Consider the following 23,252-nt stretch of genomic DNA (forward strand, 5'->3'; position numbering starts at 1 on the left):
GGGAGTGATCCCCAAGGATCTGGGATCAAGTCCCCCATCAGGCTCCCTGTGGGAAGCCTGCTTCATCCTCTGCCTATGTCTCTGCCTCTCTCTCCGTGTCTCTCATGAATAAATACATAAATATTTAAAAAAAATAAATGTAAAAAATATTTAATGATGGGCAGAGGATTTAAATATACATTTTTCTAAAGAAGACAGAGAGATGGCCAACATGTAAATGAAAAGGTATTCAACATCACTAATTGTTAGGTAAATGTAAATCAAACCACGATGAAATGCCATCATAAATCTATGAGAATGGCTATTATCAAATCACAAGAAATTTTAAAAAAAATCACAAGAAATAACAAGTGTTGACAAGGACAAGAAGAAAAGGGAAGACTTGGGCACTCTAGGTGGAAATATAAATTGCTGCAAACATTATGAAACAGAGTCTCTAGGTTTCTCAAGAAAAAAAAAAATAGGGACACCTGAGTGGCTCAGCGGTTGAGCATCTACCTTTGGCTCAGGTCGTGATCCTGGGGTCCTAGGATCGAGTCCCGCATCAGGCTCCCTGCGAAGAGCCTGCTTCTCCCTCTGCCTATGTCTCTACCTCTCTATGTCTCTCATAAAAAAAATAAATAAAATCTTTAAAAATAAATTAAATAAATAAATAAGTCAACAGGGATGTAAACTACAGCATGCTAACTAATTATATTCTATTGTATATTTGAAAGTTGTTAAAAGAGAAAATCTTTAAAGTTCTCATCACAAGAAAAAAATTTGTTACCACATATGCTGATGTATCTTAACTACACATACTATGGTAATTCAAAATATATACAAACAGTGAATCATTATGCTGTAGACCTGAAATTAATATGACATTATACATAAATTACGTCTCAACAAATAAGTACCAACTTGGACATTTACAAAATACCCTATTTTTTACATACAGATTTAAACGTAATAGACTTATATTTAAATCACTGTATCTAGATAGATATCATCAAACATACAAATAAATAGAAAACGGGACTAATAATCAGGAGAAAACTTAGTTAATAAAAATAGACTCAGGAGAGAAATAAAGCAATTAGCAGATAAAAAATTTAAAAAATAGGGCACTGAGGTGGCTCAGTCAGTTAAGCATCTGCCTTTGGCTGAGGTCATGATCCCAGGGTCCCGGGATTAGGCCCCACAGACTCCCTGCTCAGCGGGGAGCCCCTTTCTCCCTCTGCCACTCCCCCTGCTTGCTTTGTCAAATAAATAAATAAATGCTTTTAAAAACGTTAAAAATATTATAATAAACATGATTAAGAATGAAAGATATGAGCTTAATAAGCAGAGAAAGATATCAAAAAGGGGCAAATGCTACTTCTGGTGATCAAAAACATTGTATCTAAAGCAACAAAATCACTGGAGAGGCTTCATAACAAATTAGACACTATAGTAGAAAACAGAATTGAGCTATCAAGCCATGAGAAGACATGGAAGAAATTTAAATGCATATCACTAAGCAGGAAAAAAAAAGTCACTCTGAAAAGATTACATACTATATGATTCCAACTATGTACACTCTGAAAAAGGCAGAATTACAGAGAAAGTAAAAAGACCAGTGGTCACCAGAAGTTTGGGGAGAGAGGATGAATAGGTGGAAGACAGGGGGGACTGAAACTATTCTGTATGATACTGTAATGGTCAATAGAAGGCATTACACATTTGTCAAAACCTACCAAATTGTATAAAACAGTGAATGCTAATGTAAAGTATGGATCTTAAATATTAATGTATCAGTATTCCTATATCATTTGTAACAAATGTACCACACAAATGGAAGATGTTAAAAGAATAAGTTGGAGGGGGGTATATGAGAGCTCTTTGTACTTTGTGTAAATCTGAAACTGCTCTAAAAGAGAATTAATTTAAAAAACAAACAGGGGCGTCTGGGTGGCTCAGTTGGTTAAGCTTAAGTGTCTGACCCTTGATTTCAGATCAGGTCATATCTCATGGGTTATTAAGACTATGTCAGGCATGAAGCCTGCTTAAGATTCTCTCTCTCTCCCTTTACCTCTGCTCCCTCCCCTCCAACCAAGTGCATGCACCTGTGCTCCAGTGCTCTATCTCTAAAAGAAACAAACGAAAAAAAGTGAGAGACAAGTTGGAAACAACCTGAAAGAACCAATGACCAAAGTGGAACTACTTGAGCAACAAAATATCATAGTTTCAGTTTATAATCCAGAAATCCAGCACTTAGACCAACCATACCTTAGACAATAGAAATCTGCAGAACACAGTATGCTCATACCTAACTGTGAGGGATGCTGCTACATCTTAGAACTTTACTGTGTTCCCCTCATTAACTCCCATATTCCTAAACACTTCAGTCCCCTCCTTTTCTCTTCCAGGGCCAATATTACAAGCATTATGCAAGGCTACCCACTAAGCTATCTCTACCCAAAGTTCCTCCAAGAACTTATTTATTTTCAAGGCTTCAACTTGGCTAATGGCTCGCAAAACAGCATTACCCCCATCACCTGCACTATGTCTGCATCATTTGTCATTTCTACCTGTATGTCAACATATCCCAAATTAAACTCCTTTTATCCCATACCAACACTCCCTACAGTTTCCCCATTTTAACCGCAGCTATCAATGATACCACTATTTGCCCACTCACCTAAGTCCCAATCCTGCAAGTATCTCCCTTGTATCCTATATATTCCCAATTTATCACTAAGACTCATCATTTTCTTTCATACTGACCCTTCTCCTCTCCATTCCACTTCTGCCACCTTACCTTATACTTATATTACACTCCTAAATTACTTCAATAGCTTCTTCTGTAATCCCTGATTAAACTCTCCCTAATTCATCCTACATATATTACCAATATTTTTCATGTAGCTAGCCTTCAACTGTTGGTCACTGTAAAGACTCGCTGACAATTTTAGTAGACATTATTGGTTGTTACCCAAAATCCATTCCTCTTCTTTGTTGATAGAGCCTAAATTTGTTTCAGGACCTTCCATTTCCCCCAAGTGATTCAATGAAGTGAATCCTAAGGTGAATCTTGACTGGCCTTACCCAATCATGGCAGTCCCATCCCCCATAATTTAAGCCCAAGCATGTTCAGTTCAGTTCTTGTCATGAAACGTGAGAGGTGGGAGACTATTAAAGACTTCTGGGAAAGATTTCTTTGCTCCTACAAATGTGACATAGAAAACATGGTAATTCTAACTCTAGATGTTGTCACATCTGAATGAAATATCTGGGACTCCTATAGCCAACCTGAAGATAAAGCTGGCAAGCACAAAGAGGGCAGAGGCAAAAGTAAAGAAGTGGAACTGAAGCCCAGTACTGAAGGCCTGATATCAACACTGATAAATCTCAAAAGCATTGTTCTTAATGAAAGAAACAACATAAAGGAGCACGTTCTATAATTTTATATATATATTCCTTACGAAGTTCAAAAGCAGGCAAAATTAATCTACAGTGATACAAGTCAGATTATTAATTGCCTAGGGCAGAACCTGGGGGAGGGAAGAAATGACCTGGGAGAAAAAGGAATTTTTGATGAAAATGTTCTATATGATGACTGGAGTGGTGGTTGCAGTTGTCAAAATTCATCCAACTGTATTCTTAAAAATGAGTGTATTTTACTATATATAAGTTATAGTATAACTTTCAATAAAGTCTACTTAAGAAGGTAAAATTTACTTTAACTTTCAATAAAGTTTACTTAGGAAAAATGGATAATTAGTACTAGAGTATGCCAGATGGTTATAAAGTGCTATGGAGAAAAATAAAGCCAAAAAAAGAGAATACAAAAGGCAAGTAAGTCGGGGGAGGAAGGGTCGAAGTATGAGTACAATTTTAAATAGGATGGTTATGAAAGGCTTCAATGCCTTTTTAATAAAGACCTCAAGAAGATAAAGATGTACAAAGGCCTCAAGAAGATAAAGATGTACGGAGACATCTGGAAGAACAGAGCTCCAGAGAGAGAGAGATCAGCACCTGCAAAGTCCTTGTCTTTTTCAGTGATAACCATCTGAAGGTTTTGGCTAGAGTGATCTGACTTATGCCTTAAAAGGATCACTCTGGGCGCTCAGTTGAGAAAAGCTATAAAGTGATAAGGATGGAAGTAGAGAGTTCAGATAGGAAGCAGTTACAATAATCCAATGCTAGCTAAGGTCAGGGTGGTGCTAAGTAGAAATGTTCAAATTCTGGACCAAACTTAATGTTAGTCTTCACTAATGGACTGAATGTAATATTGAAAGAGAGGAGTCAAGGATTTCTACAAGATGTAGAAGGACAAAAAACCATTTACTGATATGAAGAAGACTACAGGGAGGAACTGGCAGTGAGAATTTTATTTTGGTCAAGTTAATTTTGAGATGCCTATCAGACCATCAAATGAAGATATAAAGTAGTCGCAGGTGGATATACATGTTTAGAGTTCAGGAAAGGGGTCTAAGCTAAAGATAAAAATCTGGGAGTTGCCAGTATATAAAAAGGCACTTAAAGAGATAAGCCTGGATGAAATCACTAAGAGACTGAGTATAGACAAGAGAAGGGAAAATATTCCAAAGGCTGAGCCCAAGGTCAATCTAAAATTTGGAAATGGGAAAGAAAAAGGAACAGTAAAGGAGAATGAGAAGGAATGGCCAGTGAAATAAAAGGAAAACCAAGAGGGGTTTTTTTTTGGTATCCTAGAAGCCAAAGGAAGAAAACGCTTCAACAAGGGAAGCAAGACCAGCTGAAATAAACACTACTGATAGGTCAAATTAGATGAATATTGAGAATTCACTGGAATTATCAGAGAACCATGGTCCCTTCAGGAATCCAGGCCCATATAATACATCCCTTTTTCTAGAAGAGTAACTCATGTACTGCTAGGTTCAATTTGTACTCATTAGAAATCACTGTGTATTTTTAAATCAAACTATTACTCCTAAAATGGAAGTAGTATGTTAATCTATTTTAAACATGATGTTTATTTATTTTTGGTCACTATTTGGTATTCTAAGTATTCTGGTAAATATTCACCTCTGATGTTTACCACTTTTACTCTAGCCTCATTAAACCCCAAACATATCCACATATAACCATCAAGATTTGCCTCAACTTTTTCCAAGATATGATCTTTATTTTACTAGGTTAAAATGTAACACCAAATGAAATGTAACCACTGAATAGAAAAAATTACTATCCAATGAGTACTGAAGGACATAAACAGAAGATTTCTGGTACAAAAGCAGAAAGTCAGAGAAATATAAATATTTTGGCACAAATGCGTAAGAGTCAGTGAGACACACATACAGGATGCATATTGTGATTCAAATCTTTTTACCCTGAGCCAAACAATGTAAAAGACTCGGTTTAGGGCAGTCATGCTCTTATCTATTTAAAGATACATTTTTAATACTGGATTCTTGCTGCTGTGCAAATTTTCATGTGAGAACATTTCAAGTCCTCTTCAAAACCAAGGAAACAGTATCTTCCAAGTAATCTGGTCCATTTCAAGGTAGCTGACCTTCCTCAAAACAAGAGATGGTAACGAGAGTTCCTAGCCAGGACAATAAGAGAACATTCCCTCACATATGTCTATTCGAACTCAAATGCTAAAAATAAATTGAGCATACATTCTTCACAAAACCACAGGCACTAATGGTGCATGCAACAAACTGCAATCCTAATCATTCCTTCTGGTCAAAGGGTATTTGTAGCGCATAGCAATTCTTGATACAATAAACAGGAAAGAATACTAAGAAGTCACTACCAAGTGTGTGTTCACATACATGGACTGACTTTTCCCCTTTAGGTCAATATTTTTTCTTAGCTCCTTTTGGATGTTTCGTTAAGCAGATTATGTTCCTTGACATGACCATTTCAGTCCTCTCTCAAACAGATTAGATAGCAAATTGTTCCTAAATTTGCCATTATGAGATAAGTGGCAGCTAAAATCAGAAAATTCTCAGTACAGCTTAACACTGAATGTTTTTCATTTCAGAAACTCAGCTGAAGTCAGTTGCAGCAAATAATTCCCAAATGACAAAGTAACGTAGTTCAAGGTTACTGTTACCTTAACTTTTATTTACATAAGGAACAAGGTAATGATACTTTTCATCCTTCCCTCAGTTTACTAAATCAATCCTTATCACCAATTGGAATACACTGTAGTATCCTCTTGTGTTGCTGAGTAAATTGCTACTTTCGTGCAACAAAAGCAGGTTTTGTTTAATCCTTTGCCAGTTAAAAAAAAAAAAGTCAGGCCTTTTGATGTCAGGAAATACAAAAGCCAAGTCCTCCAAGTAACCAAATGAATCAATTACATTTACATTTTTAAATCAAGTTCGAGCCTAAAATATGTAACCCTACAAGGACACATTAAATAAAAATTTTATTTTTGCATGTTTCTACATCCCAAGCTAAGAATAATGGACTTCTTTTCCTTTTTTACAATAAACTTCTAATTAGCACAACAATTTTTTAATCTAACTTCCTGTGTTTCAGTGAGTCTGGATTCTGGAGGACATGGGAGGGGAGGAAGGGAAAGAATTAATAAAAGTACTCTTCTGAAGAAGAAACATAGCTATGTAATTCCTACGCAAATGTTTGTTAACTTCCCCAGGCGCAAAAACAGTGATGTCATCCCACACAGCCTTACAGCAGAGTTATAATGAACATTTGAGTTCTTAAATCACTGACAACTTAAGGAAATTAAGAATATTACTCAAAAATCTCCTCTCCCTAGAGTATCCCATCTGTGAAAGATGAGAGTATGCCCATCTGGGGTCATATACATACTCAGGATCAACAAGACTGAAGTCATTTTTCCCTGCACAACAGGAAAAGTTGGGTTTTTCCCCCCTTAGAACTCTGAGCAATGAAAGCCAGGATTTTAAATGGCTCTGTATAAAAACACAAAAAGGGTGGGTCACAGTCTGTTAGTAAAAGCAGCTCAACATCAAGAACCCCTCTTCCTTTAAAATGAAATCTAAAAAACAATTTTCAAAGGTAAGAACAATTCCTTAGCTATCTTTGCTTCATTTTTTTCTAAAATACAGATTACCTTTAAAGAAAGCATACAAGGAGTAAAGAAAGCATACAAGGAACCAATAAATTTATATCCGTAGTGTGCTCTCACAACAAAAATAATGTGCACATTTTTTTCTCCTATAGTAATCACTAAATAGCCAAACTTGATTCCAGTAAGAATATAACTATTTTTACCATAACATCAATAATATTTACTGCACCAAGATTTGCAGTTTATTTCCTAATCTAGTACAACTATTTTGCTGGCTTTAAAAATTACCTCAAATTGACTGGAATACCAACTCTACAGTTACATGAAATTGTAAAATGGTTGCAAAACTGGAGGCACCATGACCATGTCCTTCTATTAATATTTAACATAACAAAACAGGGAAAGAGCAAATTACTTCAACTAGGCTTTACTCAATGTCATGATTCAAATTACAGGTCAACATCCAAACTAACAAAATCACAACAAACCCAACATAGTATTTTAAACAAAAGGTAGTTCAATCAAGCTGTCATGAAGAATTCATTAAATCCTAATTAGTTAAAAAGTTGCTCAAATTTTAAGATTTTTGTTGTTGATGTTAATTTGTTGCCTATCAGGAATATATCTACTGTTTTACTTTCTACCTGTGGCACAGTTATCTTAAGTTCCACACTTCTGGATCTTTCAACCATTAGAGATCAACCATCAAATTACTTCAACAAGTAGAAATAGCAACACCGCTCCCAAACAGCAATTTCTGCATTGCTAGACACTTATCTAGTTGGTAGATTTATACCATTGTTCATTCTTAGTTCCTTAAATGTAAAAAATACCCACAGAATAGTGGCATACCTCTAAATTGGTTTAAATATGGTACAAAGTTATTTTAGTTAGGTTCAAGTTTTTTTTTTTTTTTTTTTTTTTTTTAGGTTCAAGTTTTAAAAAGGCACTAATCATTCTTCTCAAAGGCTAATCTACTCAAGTTCATCCCATATTAAAAAAAAATTAAAAGCTTCATTTGTCTATTTGGAAAAGAAGAAATTTATGTAATGCTCAAGTAAAAGGACATTATAGAATAAACTTGACATCACACCTACTGCTAATAAAAATAAGTCTGACATTTATTCTAATGATGGTCCTTCCAAATACCAGCATGGTTAAATGTCCTTTACATGTACTTTCAAATATAATTCTTATTTTTAAAAAATACTCTTTTATTTTCTAGTGTGTACAGTAAAAGGGAAGAAAATCCCCATAAACCATTATAAACTGTTCTTATTCATGAAGATACAAGAAACATCCATGTAATATTTGAGAATTATGTCTATTCCTTTCTTGCATGCTAGAAAGATGCAAAGACAAACACTTGCAACTATTCAGACAGATCATGCCACAGTTGTAACTTTCATCATAGTTCTCAAAGCAGTATGGTGAGGTCAGCTCACAAACAGCTTAAGTAGCCAAACTAGAAATTGGTGGTAGTAGTATCAGGCTACATAACAGCCTCTCCAAAGAATATGAAGTAAGAGAACTAAAATGTGCTGGCAACACGCCAACAGACTGGATGGAATATAGCTTTGAGCAATGAATATGGAGAACTTACATTCTATAGCAATTCATCATCTCCTACCCTGTAGCTTGATTTTTCTTGCTTAAAACCAAAATTAGCTGTATATGAGAGGTATTTAACATTACCAAATTTCTCCATACTTATGACTTGAAAGACATGTGAGCTTGCAAGATTTGATTAAAATAAATACATACCCTATATACCCTATAAAATCTGACTTCCATCCTATATGAAAATGAGGAAGGAAAAAAAAAAAGAAAATGAGGAAGGTAAAAGAGACACTATTATACTGATAGTATTCTGCAAAGAATAGTCTTTATTCTCTAAGGATTATACTGACCTCGGTATAATTCTAAAGGCTTCGGTTCTTCTATATTGTCAGTTGTGAATGAACATCTCTGCAACTGGTTGGCATTTAGAATTGTTCAACTTTCTTGGTAAATTTAAAGAATTAATCCTGTCCAAACGACAGAAATAACTCCTCTGACCTTAGTCAAAATAATATTACTTATACAATTTCACCTTTGTTGAATCATATTTTATTTTAAAGATTTCATTTATTTGAGAGAGAGAGAGAGAGAGAGAGGACAAGAGACTACAAGCAGGGGGAGCAGAGTATAAGCAAGGGGAGAGGGAGAAGCAGACTCTCTGCTGAGCAGGGAGCTGGATGAAGGGCTCAATCCCAGGACTCTGGGATCATGACCTGAGCTGAAGGCAGATGCTTAACCAGCTGAGCCACCCAGGCACCCCTGTTTAATCATATTTTAAAAGAGATTAAGAAAGCCTAATTCTTAATTGTCCAACTTTCTAAACTCATTTTCTTTCTAAAGAAACAAAAGAAAATGCAGTTATTTTAGGCAAGAGAAAGAATTATACTCAATTCAAATCAAGACACATTTAACACCTATTTTGTGCCAGACATTATATCGAGAACTGAGGCAACAAAATATGTATATGGTCTCACAGAACTGACAACCTAGTTGAGAAAAATTATCCACTTAGAAATCAATCGTCTCTCTCTCTCTTTCTCTCCCCCCCCCCCCCACTAGCTATAGGAACAAAAGCTCTGCTATCATCCAGCAAAGTATAAATACGTAAGGGAGGACAGAAAAATCTTCAGAGAAGATGAGCTGTGTCTTGAAGGATAAGAATTTCACAAGGAAAGCTTCAGGCCAAGGGCAGAATGAGTAAAAGCAAGAAAGCATAAAAACCTGTGTGACAAAGCCCTGTGAAAAAAGGTAGGGGCAACCATTTCTGGTACATGTGCTAATTACTACTCTTCTACCGTCACCCATGACAGACATTACCAATCAACTAAAACATGTTTAAAGCCCACATGGGAGTCAAACTCCTTCTCAAGAGATAACTCAAAATCAATGCAAGAAGTCCATGACATGAAATTTACATGCTATCCTGAGCTTGGGAAAAGAAAGTTGCAGGACCTGAGGTGAAGGGGGTACACTGAGGACAGATTATGCATGAATACAAATGATAGATTAGTAAATTTAGATTTTATCCTGTGGGCACCAAAGAATTTTATGAAAAATATGGACGTGATCAATTTCAGCAGATGTATAAAGAGTGCATTTGGACAAACAAAACAAAGGCAGAAAGAACAATCAAAATGCTATTGCAATAATCTAGGCAAGATACAATGAAGCCTGAATTTCATCAATGGGAAAAATCTACTGCAGGTACTAAAACAAAAATGGAGTGTCTAGGATTTTATAATTCATGGTTTTAAAACACCTTGAGAAAAATTAGTATTCTAACTAGAATTCCCAAATAATACTCAAAAAGGAAAAGACAAATTAAGGTAAAGACTCGAATTAAAGAAGTGAATCACAATGATACTCAAGATTACTCAAGACTATAAATTCAGAAATAGTTATTTCAGGTTTAGCATCAAAGGAGAATATCCTCATGACCAGACTAATACTCAGCAAGTCTTTTCTTCCTGAGGGCACTAATACTCTAGCCAAACAACAAACGCTATTCACCTTACATGCCCCTACAATGCAGGGTCATATTCGCACTCCCAGTGGGATGCAGAAAGCACAAAAGTCAAATTGAAAACCAAAGCTTGAAATTATGTAGGCTTCACTTTATCCAAACACTTAAAACTATATATTTCTTTTACATGAGATAAATCTTCCTGAAATACTACTACTGTTTTACTGTTAACTAAATAATATCATAGCCTTTTAACTCTAGACTTCTATGTGTAGAATACAACCTATTTGTAGCACTTAGGGCGGTATGCAAAAAAAGCAACTACCCTAGCACTTCTGCACAACGTTTAATAAATTAAATTATTCTGATTAAAACTAAAAATTTCATTATAGCTCAAAAGGCCAAAGACAGTCAAAAGAATGTTGCTATTTTTGGCAAAAGAGATTCTTTAACTGTTGCAAAAGCTAATGTTGTGACATGAAGTCCAGGTGTAACATGTTAACAAACATGCCATAAAAGCTAGCATTACTGTTTTAACACCAGGGATATTCACATTAAAGATAAAATTATCCTGTAGTGAATGCCAACAATGCACCTCATACTACACAGACAGATATTTAAGGGTTCTACTTTGTTATCATCCCAATTATTTCGTGTCCCAGTAAGCAAACTCTAAAAGTGGGATTCTCTTCCTCTAAAAATAAGCTAAAATGAAAATTATGAACTACAGAGATAAAATTTATTTGTAACACATTGTTTATGCTAAGAAAGCAAATCACATGTTTATCATAATATATCTCTTTTCAAAAAGAAATGGAGTAGATAGTCATGAGCACAGTCTACTTCTCATAATGTCATTCCAAAGCCATTACTAAAGGTTACACATGTTATGCTTTCTTCAAATCAATCACAAAACAAGTCATCCTAAGACTAAGGTCAAATTCCACTCAACTAAAAGATCCCCAAACTTGTAGTAATGGTCCACTCACTAAATAATATTCAAAGACCAAATTCCAGAAAAACCCTCCTCTTGCACCTCCCCCGCTTAAGAAAAAAATCAGTCTTCTCCTTTTAGCTCATTGTAATGGAATGTGACCTGTAGTTAAAGGCTTTTCCATTCCTTATTTACTGCTTAGAGAACACGAAGCAGATCTATTCTCCCCTTATGAGAGATGCAGTCTTTCTCAAATTTATCTCTTAAAAGAAAAAAAAGTTCAATGTAGGTGGTTAATAATATAACAGAAAAAAACAGAAGGAAAACAAGCTTACTTGATTTCTCATGGTTTTTTTTTTTAATTTTTATTTATTTATGATAGTCACAGAGAGAGAGAGGTAGAGACATAGGCAGAGGGAGAAGCAGGCTCCATGCACCGGGAGCCGACGTGGGATTCGATCCCGGGTCTCCAGGATCGCACCCTGGGCCAAAGGCAGGCGCCAAACCGCTACGCCACCCAGGGATCCCGATTTCTCATGTTTGATAGAATGACTGTATTTAAATGATATACAAATCTTTATTATTTTTATTTTACAACACTGGTCAAAGACCTGAAAGATCCATATTTTGTACAACTCCTAATAAATCAGATAGGATAAGGGAAGTTAAAACTACATCTACTTAAATCTTACACACAAAATTACATCTTTTTCTGACAAGTCATATATTTGTCATTGAAGTTATACACTTAAGTACCTATCTGATTATAGAAAGAACAGGAAAATATTTAAGAAATGTACTTCAAAGTCTAAAATTAAACATATTTATCTGGAGTTTAGTTAGCATTCTTTGAAAGGAGGTATCTGACTAGATGATCCTCAAAGCTACTCAAAGTTTGTATATTTTAACCCAAGGTGTTTTTTTTGTTAAGATTTTATTTATCTATTCATGAGAGACACACAAAGAGAGGCAGCGACATAGGCAGAGGCAGAGGCAGGCTCCCCTTGGGAAGCCTGATGAGGGAGTCAATCCCAGGACCCTGGGATCATGATTTGAGGCCCTGAGCCCAAGGCAGACATTCAACCACTGAGCCACCCAGGTGCCTCTTAACCCAAGTTTTAAAATGAACAAATTCTGGACAAAAACTCTCCCGTTAACAACCCCCTTAAGGATATATTTTACTTACATTCTTCCTACACCTTCATACATGTTAGTCTCATCTACCAAAGTCATAATCTCTGTATCTGTAAGATGTGCGTGCTTTTTCGTTCTGTTTAGCTGTTCAATCTGTATGTCTGCAAGCTTCACCTTCTGTTGAGTATCAATAACTTTGGCTTGAAGTTCTGTGAAGGCCTAACAAAAACAAGCCCTTGATTTAGTGGGTGAAACATTTTATAGGAGACACTTAAATCAAATCCAAATATATTAAAATAAAGCATGCTAACCAGAGACAAAGCTGTTAAATTTACCAACACAAACATCAGTAAAAGTCAATGATTGTAAACAATCAAGCCACCATACTAAATAATGAACTTATCTTGTCCTCAGAAGATGCAGTCTATTTGAAGCAGAACAAATGCACATTAAATAACCATATGAAGGAGCAGGTGTCCAAGGAGTAATAAAAACAATAAATGCAAGAGTCAGAGGATGAAACCCAGGGATTCAAAACAAGAACCGTAAACACAAGGACTTACTTCATTTGTGTTACATGACTAGGTTTCAAAACACCTTCCCATTATTTGTTTGAAATACTAACAAGGGAATATTAATATGAGAACACTGAGGAATTACTAATATCTCATTTAGTCCTCTCAATAATCCTATGAGTTAGGGATGGCAGTTTCATCATCACTCTTTACAAATTGAAGTAACAAATTTATTAAAGAGATATAAGTGGCCTGCACAGAGTTCAACAACTATCAGGTGAAAGACGGGTACTTAAATCCATTTCTTCTGACCCCTAGTTCAGGAATGTTTCTATTCTACTGTCTACAGTAATATTCAAAATACAAATATTTTTGAGATAAAGATTAGAAACAAAGAAAACAAAGCATTGGTAGAATTGCATCATGATCTTCATACACAAATACCAAGCCAAATTTGACCCCTCGTGTACACATCTCAAAGATAAACACAGTTCTTGGATACTCTTGTTTAAGTTTGGGAATGACTTTCAGATGCTGTCAAACTTATGCCTTAATAATAACATTTGTGACTGCAATACACGGCAAAGGCTACTACTTAACTTTTTTCTGATTGATGACTAGTAAGTTTTTAAAAACTAATCTGGGGAGACCGGAGGTGCCTGAAATTTCCTACTAGTCTCCAAAAAAAAAAAAAAACAAACAAAAAAAAAACACCAAAACCTTATAAAGATACTAGAAGATTAAACCTTTAAACAAGTTTCCTTTTTAGTTAATTTAATTAGCCGTCAAAACTATCCAATTAAGGTCTCCAATCATTTGCAGTCATTGTCCAAGGGTTTCTATTAAGAAACTAATTCAAATACCAGGAGGTAAGTCCATTCACAGCTGTATTCTATTGCTACTTTCACTAAACCCTGATTTACATTTGAACCTTAACAGAAGAAAGGTAAACTTTTAGAATGCGTTAAGACTTCTTAAGATGGATTTTGTTTTGCATGTAAAATTCCAGGTTCTCTACACACTTTGTTAAGGAAGCTGGTATATTGTTTAAACTGAGATGTTAGGGTATTAGGGAACACCACGTTAAAGACTAAATTTACAAGTTTCAAAAGAAGAAATACAAAAAGCACATTACATACAATCCACAGAGCAATAACAAATAGCTTCATTTATTAGGAGCAACAACTATTTCAGCTGTCCTAGTTCATATGCAAAGGTTGACCAGAAGTACTGTTAAGACGTAAAATTTGCTCTTCCGGAGAACCTAAATTAATAATCAAAAGATGTGGCGTAGAGAATAGTGGATTCTAGTCCCAACTTTTGACTAAATCTTTTCTGGAATTCAGTTTCCTTTTCCAGAAAAAGTACAGGATTAAAGGAGATAAGGTCCAGGATCCTTTCCGTGACAAGCCTTAGATGGCAAAAAACATTTTGAGTAAAACACATTTATAAGCAACTGTTTGAAGAGAGAAACCCAAATCCTTCTGATAACAATTTTATTTGGAAAATTTTACGGACTCTTCTTTTTTTTTGACAAGTCCTTCAAGAAAAGGGGAATAGAGGGAGGGCGGGAGTTAAAGCCCTGAGTTAAAGCATTGCTATGAAACTAACTCTGAACGGTACGTAAATATTGCGACCTTTTAAAGTATGGGGTCGAGTAAGTGGCCTAAGAACACTGGGTGGACTTGAAGTCTTCCAAAGCAAATGAAGTTTTAGAATTACAAATGCCTCAGCTCGAGCAAGCTCTCCGAAGGAGCTCCAATTTGAAATGCTATGGAACTTCAGGCCTTGCTATGCAACTGAAGGATCCACACAACGAAAAGGCTCTGGCGCTCAGAACGAGAGGACCCGCCAGCCACCTGCCCGCCAGCCTCATCCAGACTAGCCCAACCGGCTCTTACCCAGAGAGAGCTGCTCGCCTCCCGCCAGCCTAAGACCTAGACCCGCCTTAGGACTCTGGGAAATCACTCCCCGTCCCCTGGGGCCTCTTCCCTTCCTCAGGATTCGAGCCTCATTTGATATTCTTATCCACAGTCCCCTTAGCTTCCCAAACAGAAGCCTATGGCAGGTCAGGACCCTCTTTTACCTTCTTCAACTCCAGATCCACGGGAGCCGCCATCTTGGTTCACTCGGTGCGCCTGCGCAGCCAGAGTCAGAAAGAGGGTGGGGGAGGGGCGCGCCTGCGCATGAGTCGCACCCGCAGGGCTTCTAGAAATACTAGGGACGCAGGTTACGTCTTCCTCCACGTGACTTAGCAGGCTTGGCACACAGATTTTGAGTGTGGTTTTAAGCACTTTGACAAATAGCTTAGTTTGTGCTCGTTGAATAGAGTTGTATGTAGATAAGGCCAAAACGTCTTCAGGCATTCATTACTTCAACGAGTCCCTGTGCTCTCGGGGAAATCCGAGAATCAGCCTACACCTCAAGAATGCCAGTATGGAGAAATCCAGAAGTTTTAGTACCTGTTCTTCCAAAGAATTCTACTGAATTTCGACTGAAATCTGGTGGAAGACTTTCTAGGCACAGTGGTTCTCGAGAGGCCAAATAAATTTGTTAAAAGAATACAGATTCTCTGTGGGGTACCTGGGTGATACAGTCAGGTGAGGGTCCAACTGGGTTTCTGCTTGGGTGGTGATCTCAGGGTTTTGAGATTGAGCCCTGAGTTGGGCTCCACGCTTAGCAAGGAGTCTGCTTCAGATTCCTCCTCTGCCCCTACCCCCTGTGAGAGTGCTTTCTCTCTCAAATAAATAAATCTTACTAAAAAAAAGAATATAGATTCTCTGGTCCTCATCCCAAACTTAATGACTTAAAATCTTTGAGACTGAGGCTTGGAATTTTGTGTTTACACAAACACAAAATGACCTGATGACCTGATGCAAGTCTACCTGCAGACTACACTTTGAGGATCTGCTGTAAAAGACCTGGCAGCTGAACCAGAAGAATGACTAGTAGTTAGACTTTTAGAAACTAGAGATGGAGGTTTTGCCTACATTAAAAATTTGAGAGGGAAGGGAAAGGGCAGGAAATTTGGAGCCAGCCAGATCTGAATTCAAAGCTTGCTCTACCTGGAGCCTAGGTCTGTCTGGTTCCACTTCAGTAGCTGTGTGACAATAGAGTTTGCATCTTTATTTATTTTTTAAAAAGATTTTATTTATTCATGAGAGACAGAGAGAGGCAGAGACACAGGCAGAGGGAGGGAGAAGTAGGCTCCATGCAGGGAGCCCAATGTGGGACTCGATCCCGCATCTCCAGGATCAGGCCCTAGGCGGAAGGCAGTGCTAAACCGCTGAGCCCCCTGGGCTGCCCCTGCATCTTCATTTAATTGGAGAGTAACAATATTGACCTCACAGTGTCATTGTAGGGAATAAGTAAGACCAAGAAAAGCTCCAAGCATAGCACCGTGCTCACAGTAGGTACTCAATAGTTAAGTTAATGTAGTTAGCATTATTATGTTTGTCTTTCAAGTTCTAGGAAGCAGGCCACCTTTTCCAATATCTTCTTGCTTTTTTGTATCACTCATCACACAGACCAAAAATAATCTTTCCGCTGAACTCTCTCCAAGGCTACATCCATTACTTTCTCAGGTACATGATACTTCCTACCTGGAAAAAAAAAATTCAGGGGCACCTGGGTGGTTCAGTTGAGCATCTGACTCTTGGTATAGGCTCAGGTCATGATCTTGCCTTTGTGGGATTGAGCCCCGAGTAGGGCTCTTATCTCAGCACAGAGTCTAGTCCAGATTCTCTCTCCCTCTCCCTCTTTGCCCCTCCCTCCAGCTAATACTTGCTCTCTCTCCCTAAAATAAATAAAATATTGAAAAAAAAGTTCTTAGCAAACTGTAAGCTCCTTGAAATAAAGAACTATGAAGTAATGGTTCTCCCACTTATACCCAGGACGCCTATCACAGTACCTCACGGGGAAGAAATACAAAATAAACAGTAAGAATGAATTCTTCAGAAGAAAATTTGTCATTTCACTCTAATTTGGTAAAGAAAGAAAGGCCTGGGGCAGCCCAGGTGGCTCAGCGGTTTGGCACCTGCCTTTGGCCCAGGGTGTGATCCTGGAGACCCAGGATCGAGTCCCATGTCGGGCTCCCTGCGTGGAGCCTGCTTCTCCCTCTGCCTGTGTCTGTGCCTCTCTCTCACTCTGTGTCTCTCTCATGAATAAATAAAGAAAATCTTTTAAAAAAAGAAAAGAAAAGAAAAGCCTAATTCTACACTGAGACCTTCTTAGAACTTCATTATAGATAATAAATAAAATAATTACGGAATATTAAAATTCAAAGAAAGTCTCAGACACTTTCCTGTACATTACCTCATGAGATTTTTTTTTTTTTAATTTTTTTTTTTTATTTATGATAGTCACACAGATTGAGAGAGAGAGAGGCAGAGACATAGGCAGAGGGAGAAGCAGGCTCCATGCACCAGGAGCCCGACGTGGGATTCGATCCTGGGTCTCCAGGATCGCGCCCTGGGCCAAAGGCAGGCGCTAAACCGCTGCGCCACCCAGGGATCCCTACCTCATGAGATTTTAAAACACTCCTCATAGAGACATATGTAAAGTAAAAGTTAGAAGCATAGACTAAGGTATCAGACAACTTGGGTTCAAGTACTTCCTGCACTGCTTAAGAGCAGTGTGACCTTAGGAAAGAATCTTCTCTCAATTTTTCTGATCATTGTTCCTTTTGCATACCACTCTTTCCTTCTGAGTTCAATTTTCTTATTGATGAAGTAAATCCTTTAGTAGATTCTTTCAGGAAGAGGCTTAGAGAATAAACTCTTGGCCTTTATGTTATGGGTTTGACTGTGCCCCCCCAAAAAAAGATGAGTTGAAGTAAATCCAAACATCATCTGTTTGGAAATCAAATCTTTATATTGGTAATTAACCTTAAAATAAGGTTGTTGAGCTGGCCCTAAACCATTATGTCTTAGTCCTTCAGGCTGCTATAATAAAATATCACAGACTGGGTGGCTTATAAACAGCTAACGTTTATTTCTTATAGTTCTGGAGAGTGGAAATTCAAGATCAGGGTGCCAGCACAGTTGGATGAGGGTCTTATTCTGGATTACAGACCTCTGACCTCTTTCTCTGTGTTCTCACGAGAAAAGGTGAAGGATCTCAGTGAGGTCTCTTTTATGAGAACATCAATCCTATTCATAAGGGTTTCTTTCTCATGACTTAAGCACCTCCCAATAGCCCCACCTCCTAATGCCATAATCTTTGTGAGTTAGGATTTCAACATATGAAGTTTGGGGGTGCACAAACATTTATACCATAACACAATGACTGGTGTCCTTATAAAAAGGGGGACTTTAGACACAGACATAGACATGTTCAGAAAGAGGACTGTGTAAAGAGGTAGGAAAATGCCATGTGAGGATTATAGTTATGCTTTTGGCTCTCAGAAGCTGGAAAAGGCAAGAAATCCTCTATAGCTTATAGAGGGATAATGACAATGTCAACATCTTGATTTCAGTCATCTAACCTCTAGAACTATGAGAAAATAATTTCTGTTGTTCTAAGCTACCCAGTTTGTAGTATTTAGTTATGGTAGCCATTTGAAAGTAAAATACTTTGTATATGTAAAATTGTCTTAATTTCACCCTTCATTTTGAATAACAAAGTAAATGTGTACGGAATTACAGATTCACAATTATTAGGCATTTTTCCATAGTCTTCCAGCTTTCACATACTAATGAAAAGTCCTGTCAGGCTGCTTTTCATGACTTTTTTAGAAATTTGTCTTTTCTTTGGTGTCTTTTTAGACATTCACTTTGTTCTAAGTTCTGCCCTTCTACCCATGGCTGTGTGTGTGTGTGTGTGTGTTCTTTATTTTTCCTGTTTGGGACATTGTATACTTCTTTAATCTGAGGATTTATGTTAATCCTGAAAAAATGTTCAACCATTAATTCATGGAATATTGGCTTTCCAGCATTTTCTGTCATTATTCCTAACTAGAACTCCCATTAGAAATATGTTGAATCATTCATATCTCCTAGCCTCCATTTTATACTATCTATCTCCTCATGCTGAATCTTGGGTGATTTATTCAATTTTCTCCACTAAGTTACTAACTCTCTCTTCAGCTATGTCCAGTTTACTATTTAAGCCCTTCCTTGGGGTTTTATTTGAATAACTATAATCTTTAATTCTTAAAATTCTATTTGACCCTTTCATGACAAAAACACTTAACCAACTAGGAATAGAATGAAACGACTTTAACATAATGAAAACCACATATAAAAAACCCATAGTGAATATCATATTCAATGGTAAAATACTAAAAGCTTTTCCACTAAAATCAGGAACAAGGCAAGGATGCCCACTTTCACCACTTCTAGTAGTGGATGTCCTAGCCAATTCAGGCAAGCAAGAAAAGAAATAGAAGGCATCCAAATTGGAAAAGAATTAGTAAAATTATCTCTGTTCACAGATGAAACAACCTCATAATTTGAAAATCCTGAGGTTTACACAAAAAAATTGTTAGAATTCATAAATGTATTTAGCAAACTATAAGGATACAAAGTCAGCACCCAAAAATCATTTGCATTTTTACACACTAGCAATAAATAATCTAAAAAGGAAATTAAGAAAACAATTGCATTCACGATGGCATCAGAAAAAAATTACTCACAAATAACATAAAAAAGGAAATGAAAGATTTGTACGATGAAAACGACAAGATGTTGCAGATGGAAATTTAAAAAGGCACAAATAAATAGAAAGACATTTTGTGTTCATGGATTAGAGAATTTAATATTGTTAAAATATCAATCCTACCTAAAGTGATGTATAGATTTAATGCCATCCCTATCATAGTCCCAACAACTTTTTTGCAAAAATAGATAAACCCTCCTGAAAAGCATATGAAATCTCAAGGAACCCTGAATAACCAAAGCAACCTTGAAAAAGAGGAGCAGAGCTGAGAATTCACACTTTCTGTATTCAAACTTTATTACAAAACTACAGTAATCAAAACAGTGTAATACTGGCATAAAGACAGACATGACTACAAATGGAATACAAAGGAGAGCTCAGTAGGGTGTCTGGGTGTGCAGTCAATTAAGCATCTAACTCTCGGTTTCAGCTCAGGTCATAATCTCAGGGTTGTAATCTCAGGGTTGTGGGATTGATCCTCTTGTTTAGCCCCAAGTCGGGCTCCACACTCAGCTAGGACTCTGCTTAGAATTCCCTCACCCCCCTCCCGTAGATCCTCCCCCTCCCCCTGTACTCTTTTTCACACTCTCTTTCTTTCTTTAAATCAATTAATCAATCTTAAAAAAAAAAAAAAATAGAGAGGGTAGCCCCGGTGGCTCAGCGGTTTAGCACCACCTTCAGCCCAGGGCATGATCCTGGAGATCCAGAATCAAATCCCATGTCAGGCTCCCGGCATGGAGCCTGCTTCTCCCTCTGCCTCTGTCTGTGCCTCTCTCTCTGTGTCTCTCATGAATAAATAAATAAAAATCTTAAAGAGAGAGAGAGAGAGAGAGAGAGAGAGAGAAAGCCCAGAAATAAATCCTCAATATATAGTCTGATTTTTTTCCCACAAATGTGCCAAGACCATTAAATGGGGGAAAGATCAGTCTTTTCAACAAATTATACTGGGAAAAATATATAATGATACAAGCCTACCTAAAGAAATAAGAAAAACTCAAACAATGTAACCTTACACCTAAAGGAACTCAAAAAAGAACAAAGAAAGCCCAGGATGGAAGGCAATAACAGAAGGAAGGAAATATTAGGGTCAGAGCAGAAATAAATGACAGACAGGTGCCTGGCTGGCTCAGTTGGAACGGTGTGCAACTCTTGATCTTGGGGTCATGAGTTCAAGCCCTATGGTAGGCATAGGGTTTACTTTAAAATAATAATAATATAAAATTTAAAAATAAAATAAAATAATAATAATAATAATAGTAGTAGTAGTAGTTTTCTTAAGAAATAAATGACAGCATGACAGAGACCAAAAGAAAAAAATTAACAAAATCAAGAGCTGGTTTTTTTTTTGTTTTTTTTTTTTTTTGTTTTGTTTTTTTATGATAGTCACAGAGAGAGAGAGAGAGGCAGAGACACAGGCAGAAGGAGAAGCAGGCTCCATGCACCAGGAGCCCCATGTGGGATTCGATCCCGGGTCTCCAGGATCGCGCCCTGGGCCAAAGGCAGGCGCCAAACCGCTGCGCGACCCAGGGATCCCTCAAGAGCTGGTTTTTTAAAAAGATAAACAAACTTGATAAATCCTTAGTCAGACTCATCAAGGGAAAAAAGAGAAAGGACCCAAATAAATAAAATCAGAAACAGAAGAAGAGAAGTAACAACTGACACCATAGAAATATGAAGGATAATAAGAAGTGCTGTGAAAAATTATATGCCAATAAATAGGACAAATCTATAAGAAATGGATAAATTCCTAAAATCATAGTCTTCCAAAATTGAATCAAAAAGAAATGTAACATCAGAACAGACAAATAATTAGTAATAAAACTGAATCAGTAAGAAAAAACTACCAAAAAATAAAAGTCCAGGACCAGATGGACTCACAAATGAATTCTACCAAACATTTATTTAAAAAAAAAGATTTTGTTTATTTATTTATGAGACAGAGAGAGAGAGAGAGAGAGAGAGAAAGAGAGGCAGAGACACAGGCAGAGAACGAAGCAGATTCCATGGAGGGAGCCCAATGCGGGACTGGATCCCGGGATCCCAGGATCACGCCATGAACCCAAGGCGGGCGCTAAAGCACTGAGACACCCAGGCATTCCTCTACCAAACATTTAAAGAAGTTAATACCTATTCTTTTCAAACTATTCCTGAAAGTAGAAGAGGAAGGAAAGCCTCCAAATACATTCTTTCTCTTTTTTCCCCTTTCCCTCCTCCTTTTTATGTGTATGCTGTCATATACCTTTTTTCGTACCTTTTAAAATCATAACTCTCTATAGAGGATACTGGAAAAAATTGATATCTACATGTGGAAGGATGAAATTAAACCCTTACTATGCACCATGTACAAATATTAACTCAAAATAGATCAAAGATCTAAATGTAGGAGGAGAACCTAGAGGCTCAGTCAATTAAACATCTGCCTTCAGTTTAGGTAATAATCCCAGGGTCCTGAAATTGATCCCTGCGTCAGGTTCTCAGCTCAGTGGGAGCCTGCTTCTCCCCACTTCATCCTCCATTTATGCTCTTACTCTCGCTCTCTCAGATAAATAAAATCTCTTTAGAAACAAATAAAATCAGGGACACCTGGGTGGCTCAGTGGTTGAGCGTTTGTCTGCCTTCAGTTCAAGGTATGATCCTGGAGTCCTGGGATCGAGTCCCACATCGGGCTCACTGCATGGAGCCTGCTTCTCCCTCTGCCTATGTTTCTGCCTCTCTCTCTCTGTCTTTCATGGAAAAAAGAAAGAAGAAAGAAAGAAAGAAAGAAAGAAAGAAAGAAAGAAAGAAAGAAAGAAAGAGAGAGAGAGAGAGAGAGAGAAAGAAAGAAAGAAAGAAAGAAAGAAAGAAAGAAAGAAAGAAAGAAAGAAAAAGAAATCCAAAGACATAAATGTAGGAGCTAAACTGTAAAATTGGAGAAATCTTTCTGACATTGGATTTAGTAATGATTTTATGTAAATGACACCAAAAGCACAGACAACAGAAGAAAAGTAGATAAGTTGGATTTCACAAATTAAAAACTTTTAAGCATGAAAGGACACTATTTTTTTTAAAGATTTTATTTATTTATTCATGAGAAATACAGAGAGAGAGAGAGGTAGAGACATAGGGAGAGAGAGAGACGCAGGCTCCACTCAGGGAGCCCGATGTGGGACTCAATCCCAGAACTCCAGGATCATGCCCTGTGCAGAAGGCAGGCACTCAACCGCTGAGCCACCCAGGTATCCCAAAAGGACACTATTAAGAAAGAAAAGACAACCCATGGAATGGGAGAAAATATGTGAATAGTAAGGAATTAGTATCTAAAATATATAAAGAACTACAATTAAACAATGAAAATGTAAACAACTCAATTAAAAATGGGCAAAGAGGCTGGGCAGTCCCAGTGGCTCAGCAGTTTAGCACCGCCTTCAGCCCAGGGTGTGGTCCTGGAGACCCAGGATTGAGTCCCACGTCTGGTTCCCTGCATGGAGCCTGCTT

At 37.1% G+C, this 23,252-nt stretch overlaps 1 protein-coding gene across 3 annotated transcripts in view; it reads right to left on the reverse strand.

Annotated features, from left to right (window-relative positions):
* PFDN1 (prefoldin subunit 1) overlaps positions 1-15,295 on the reverse strand; it is a 68,240-nt gene extending 52,945 nt beyond the window's left edge. For all 3 annotated transcript variants that reach the window (XM_026017423.2, XM_072749772.1, XM_072749773.1), the window contains exons 1-2: positions 15,208-15,295; positions 12,659-12,825 (exon numbers count right to left, since the gene is read on the reverse strand). In XM_026017423.2, coding sequence (XP_025873208.1) covers positions 12,659-12,825; positions 15,208-15,240 — 200 coding nt within the window. In that variant the 5' untranslated portion in view covers positions 15,241-15,295. The remainder of the gene's footprint in view (positions 1-12,658; positions 12,826-15,207) is intronic.
* Between the last annotated feature and the right edge of the window lie 7,957 nt (positions 15,296-23,252).

This window comes from Vulpes vulpes, chromosome 2, assembly GCF_048418805.1.
Source record: "Vulpes vulpes isolate BD-2025 chromosome 2, VulVul3, whole genome shotgun sequence".
NCBI lineage: Eukaryota > Metazoa > Chordata > Mammalia > Carnivora > Canidae > Vulpes > Vulpes vulpes.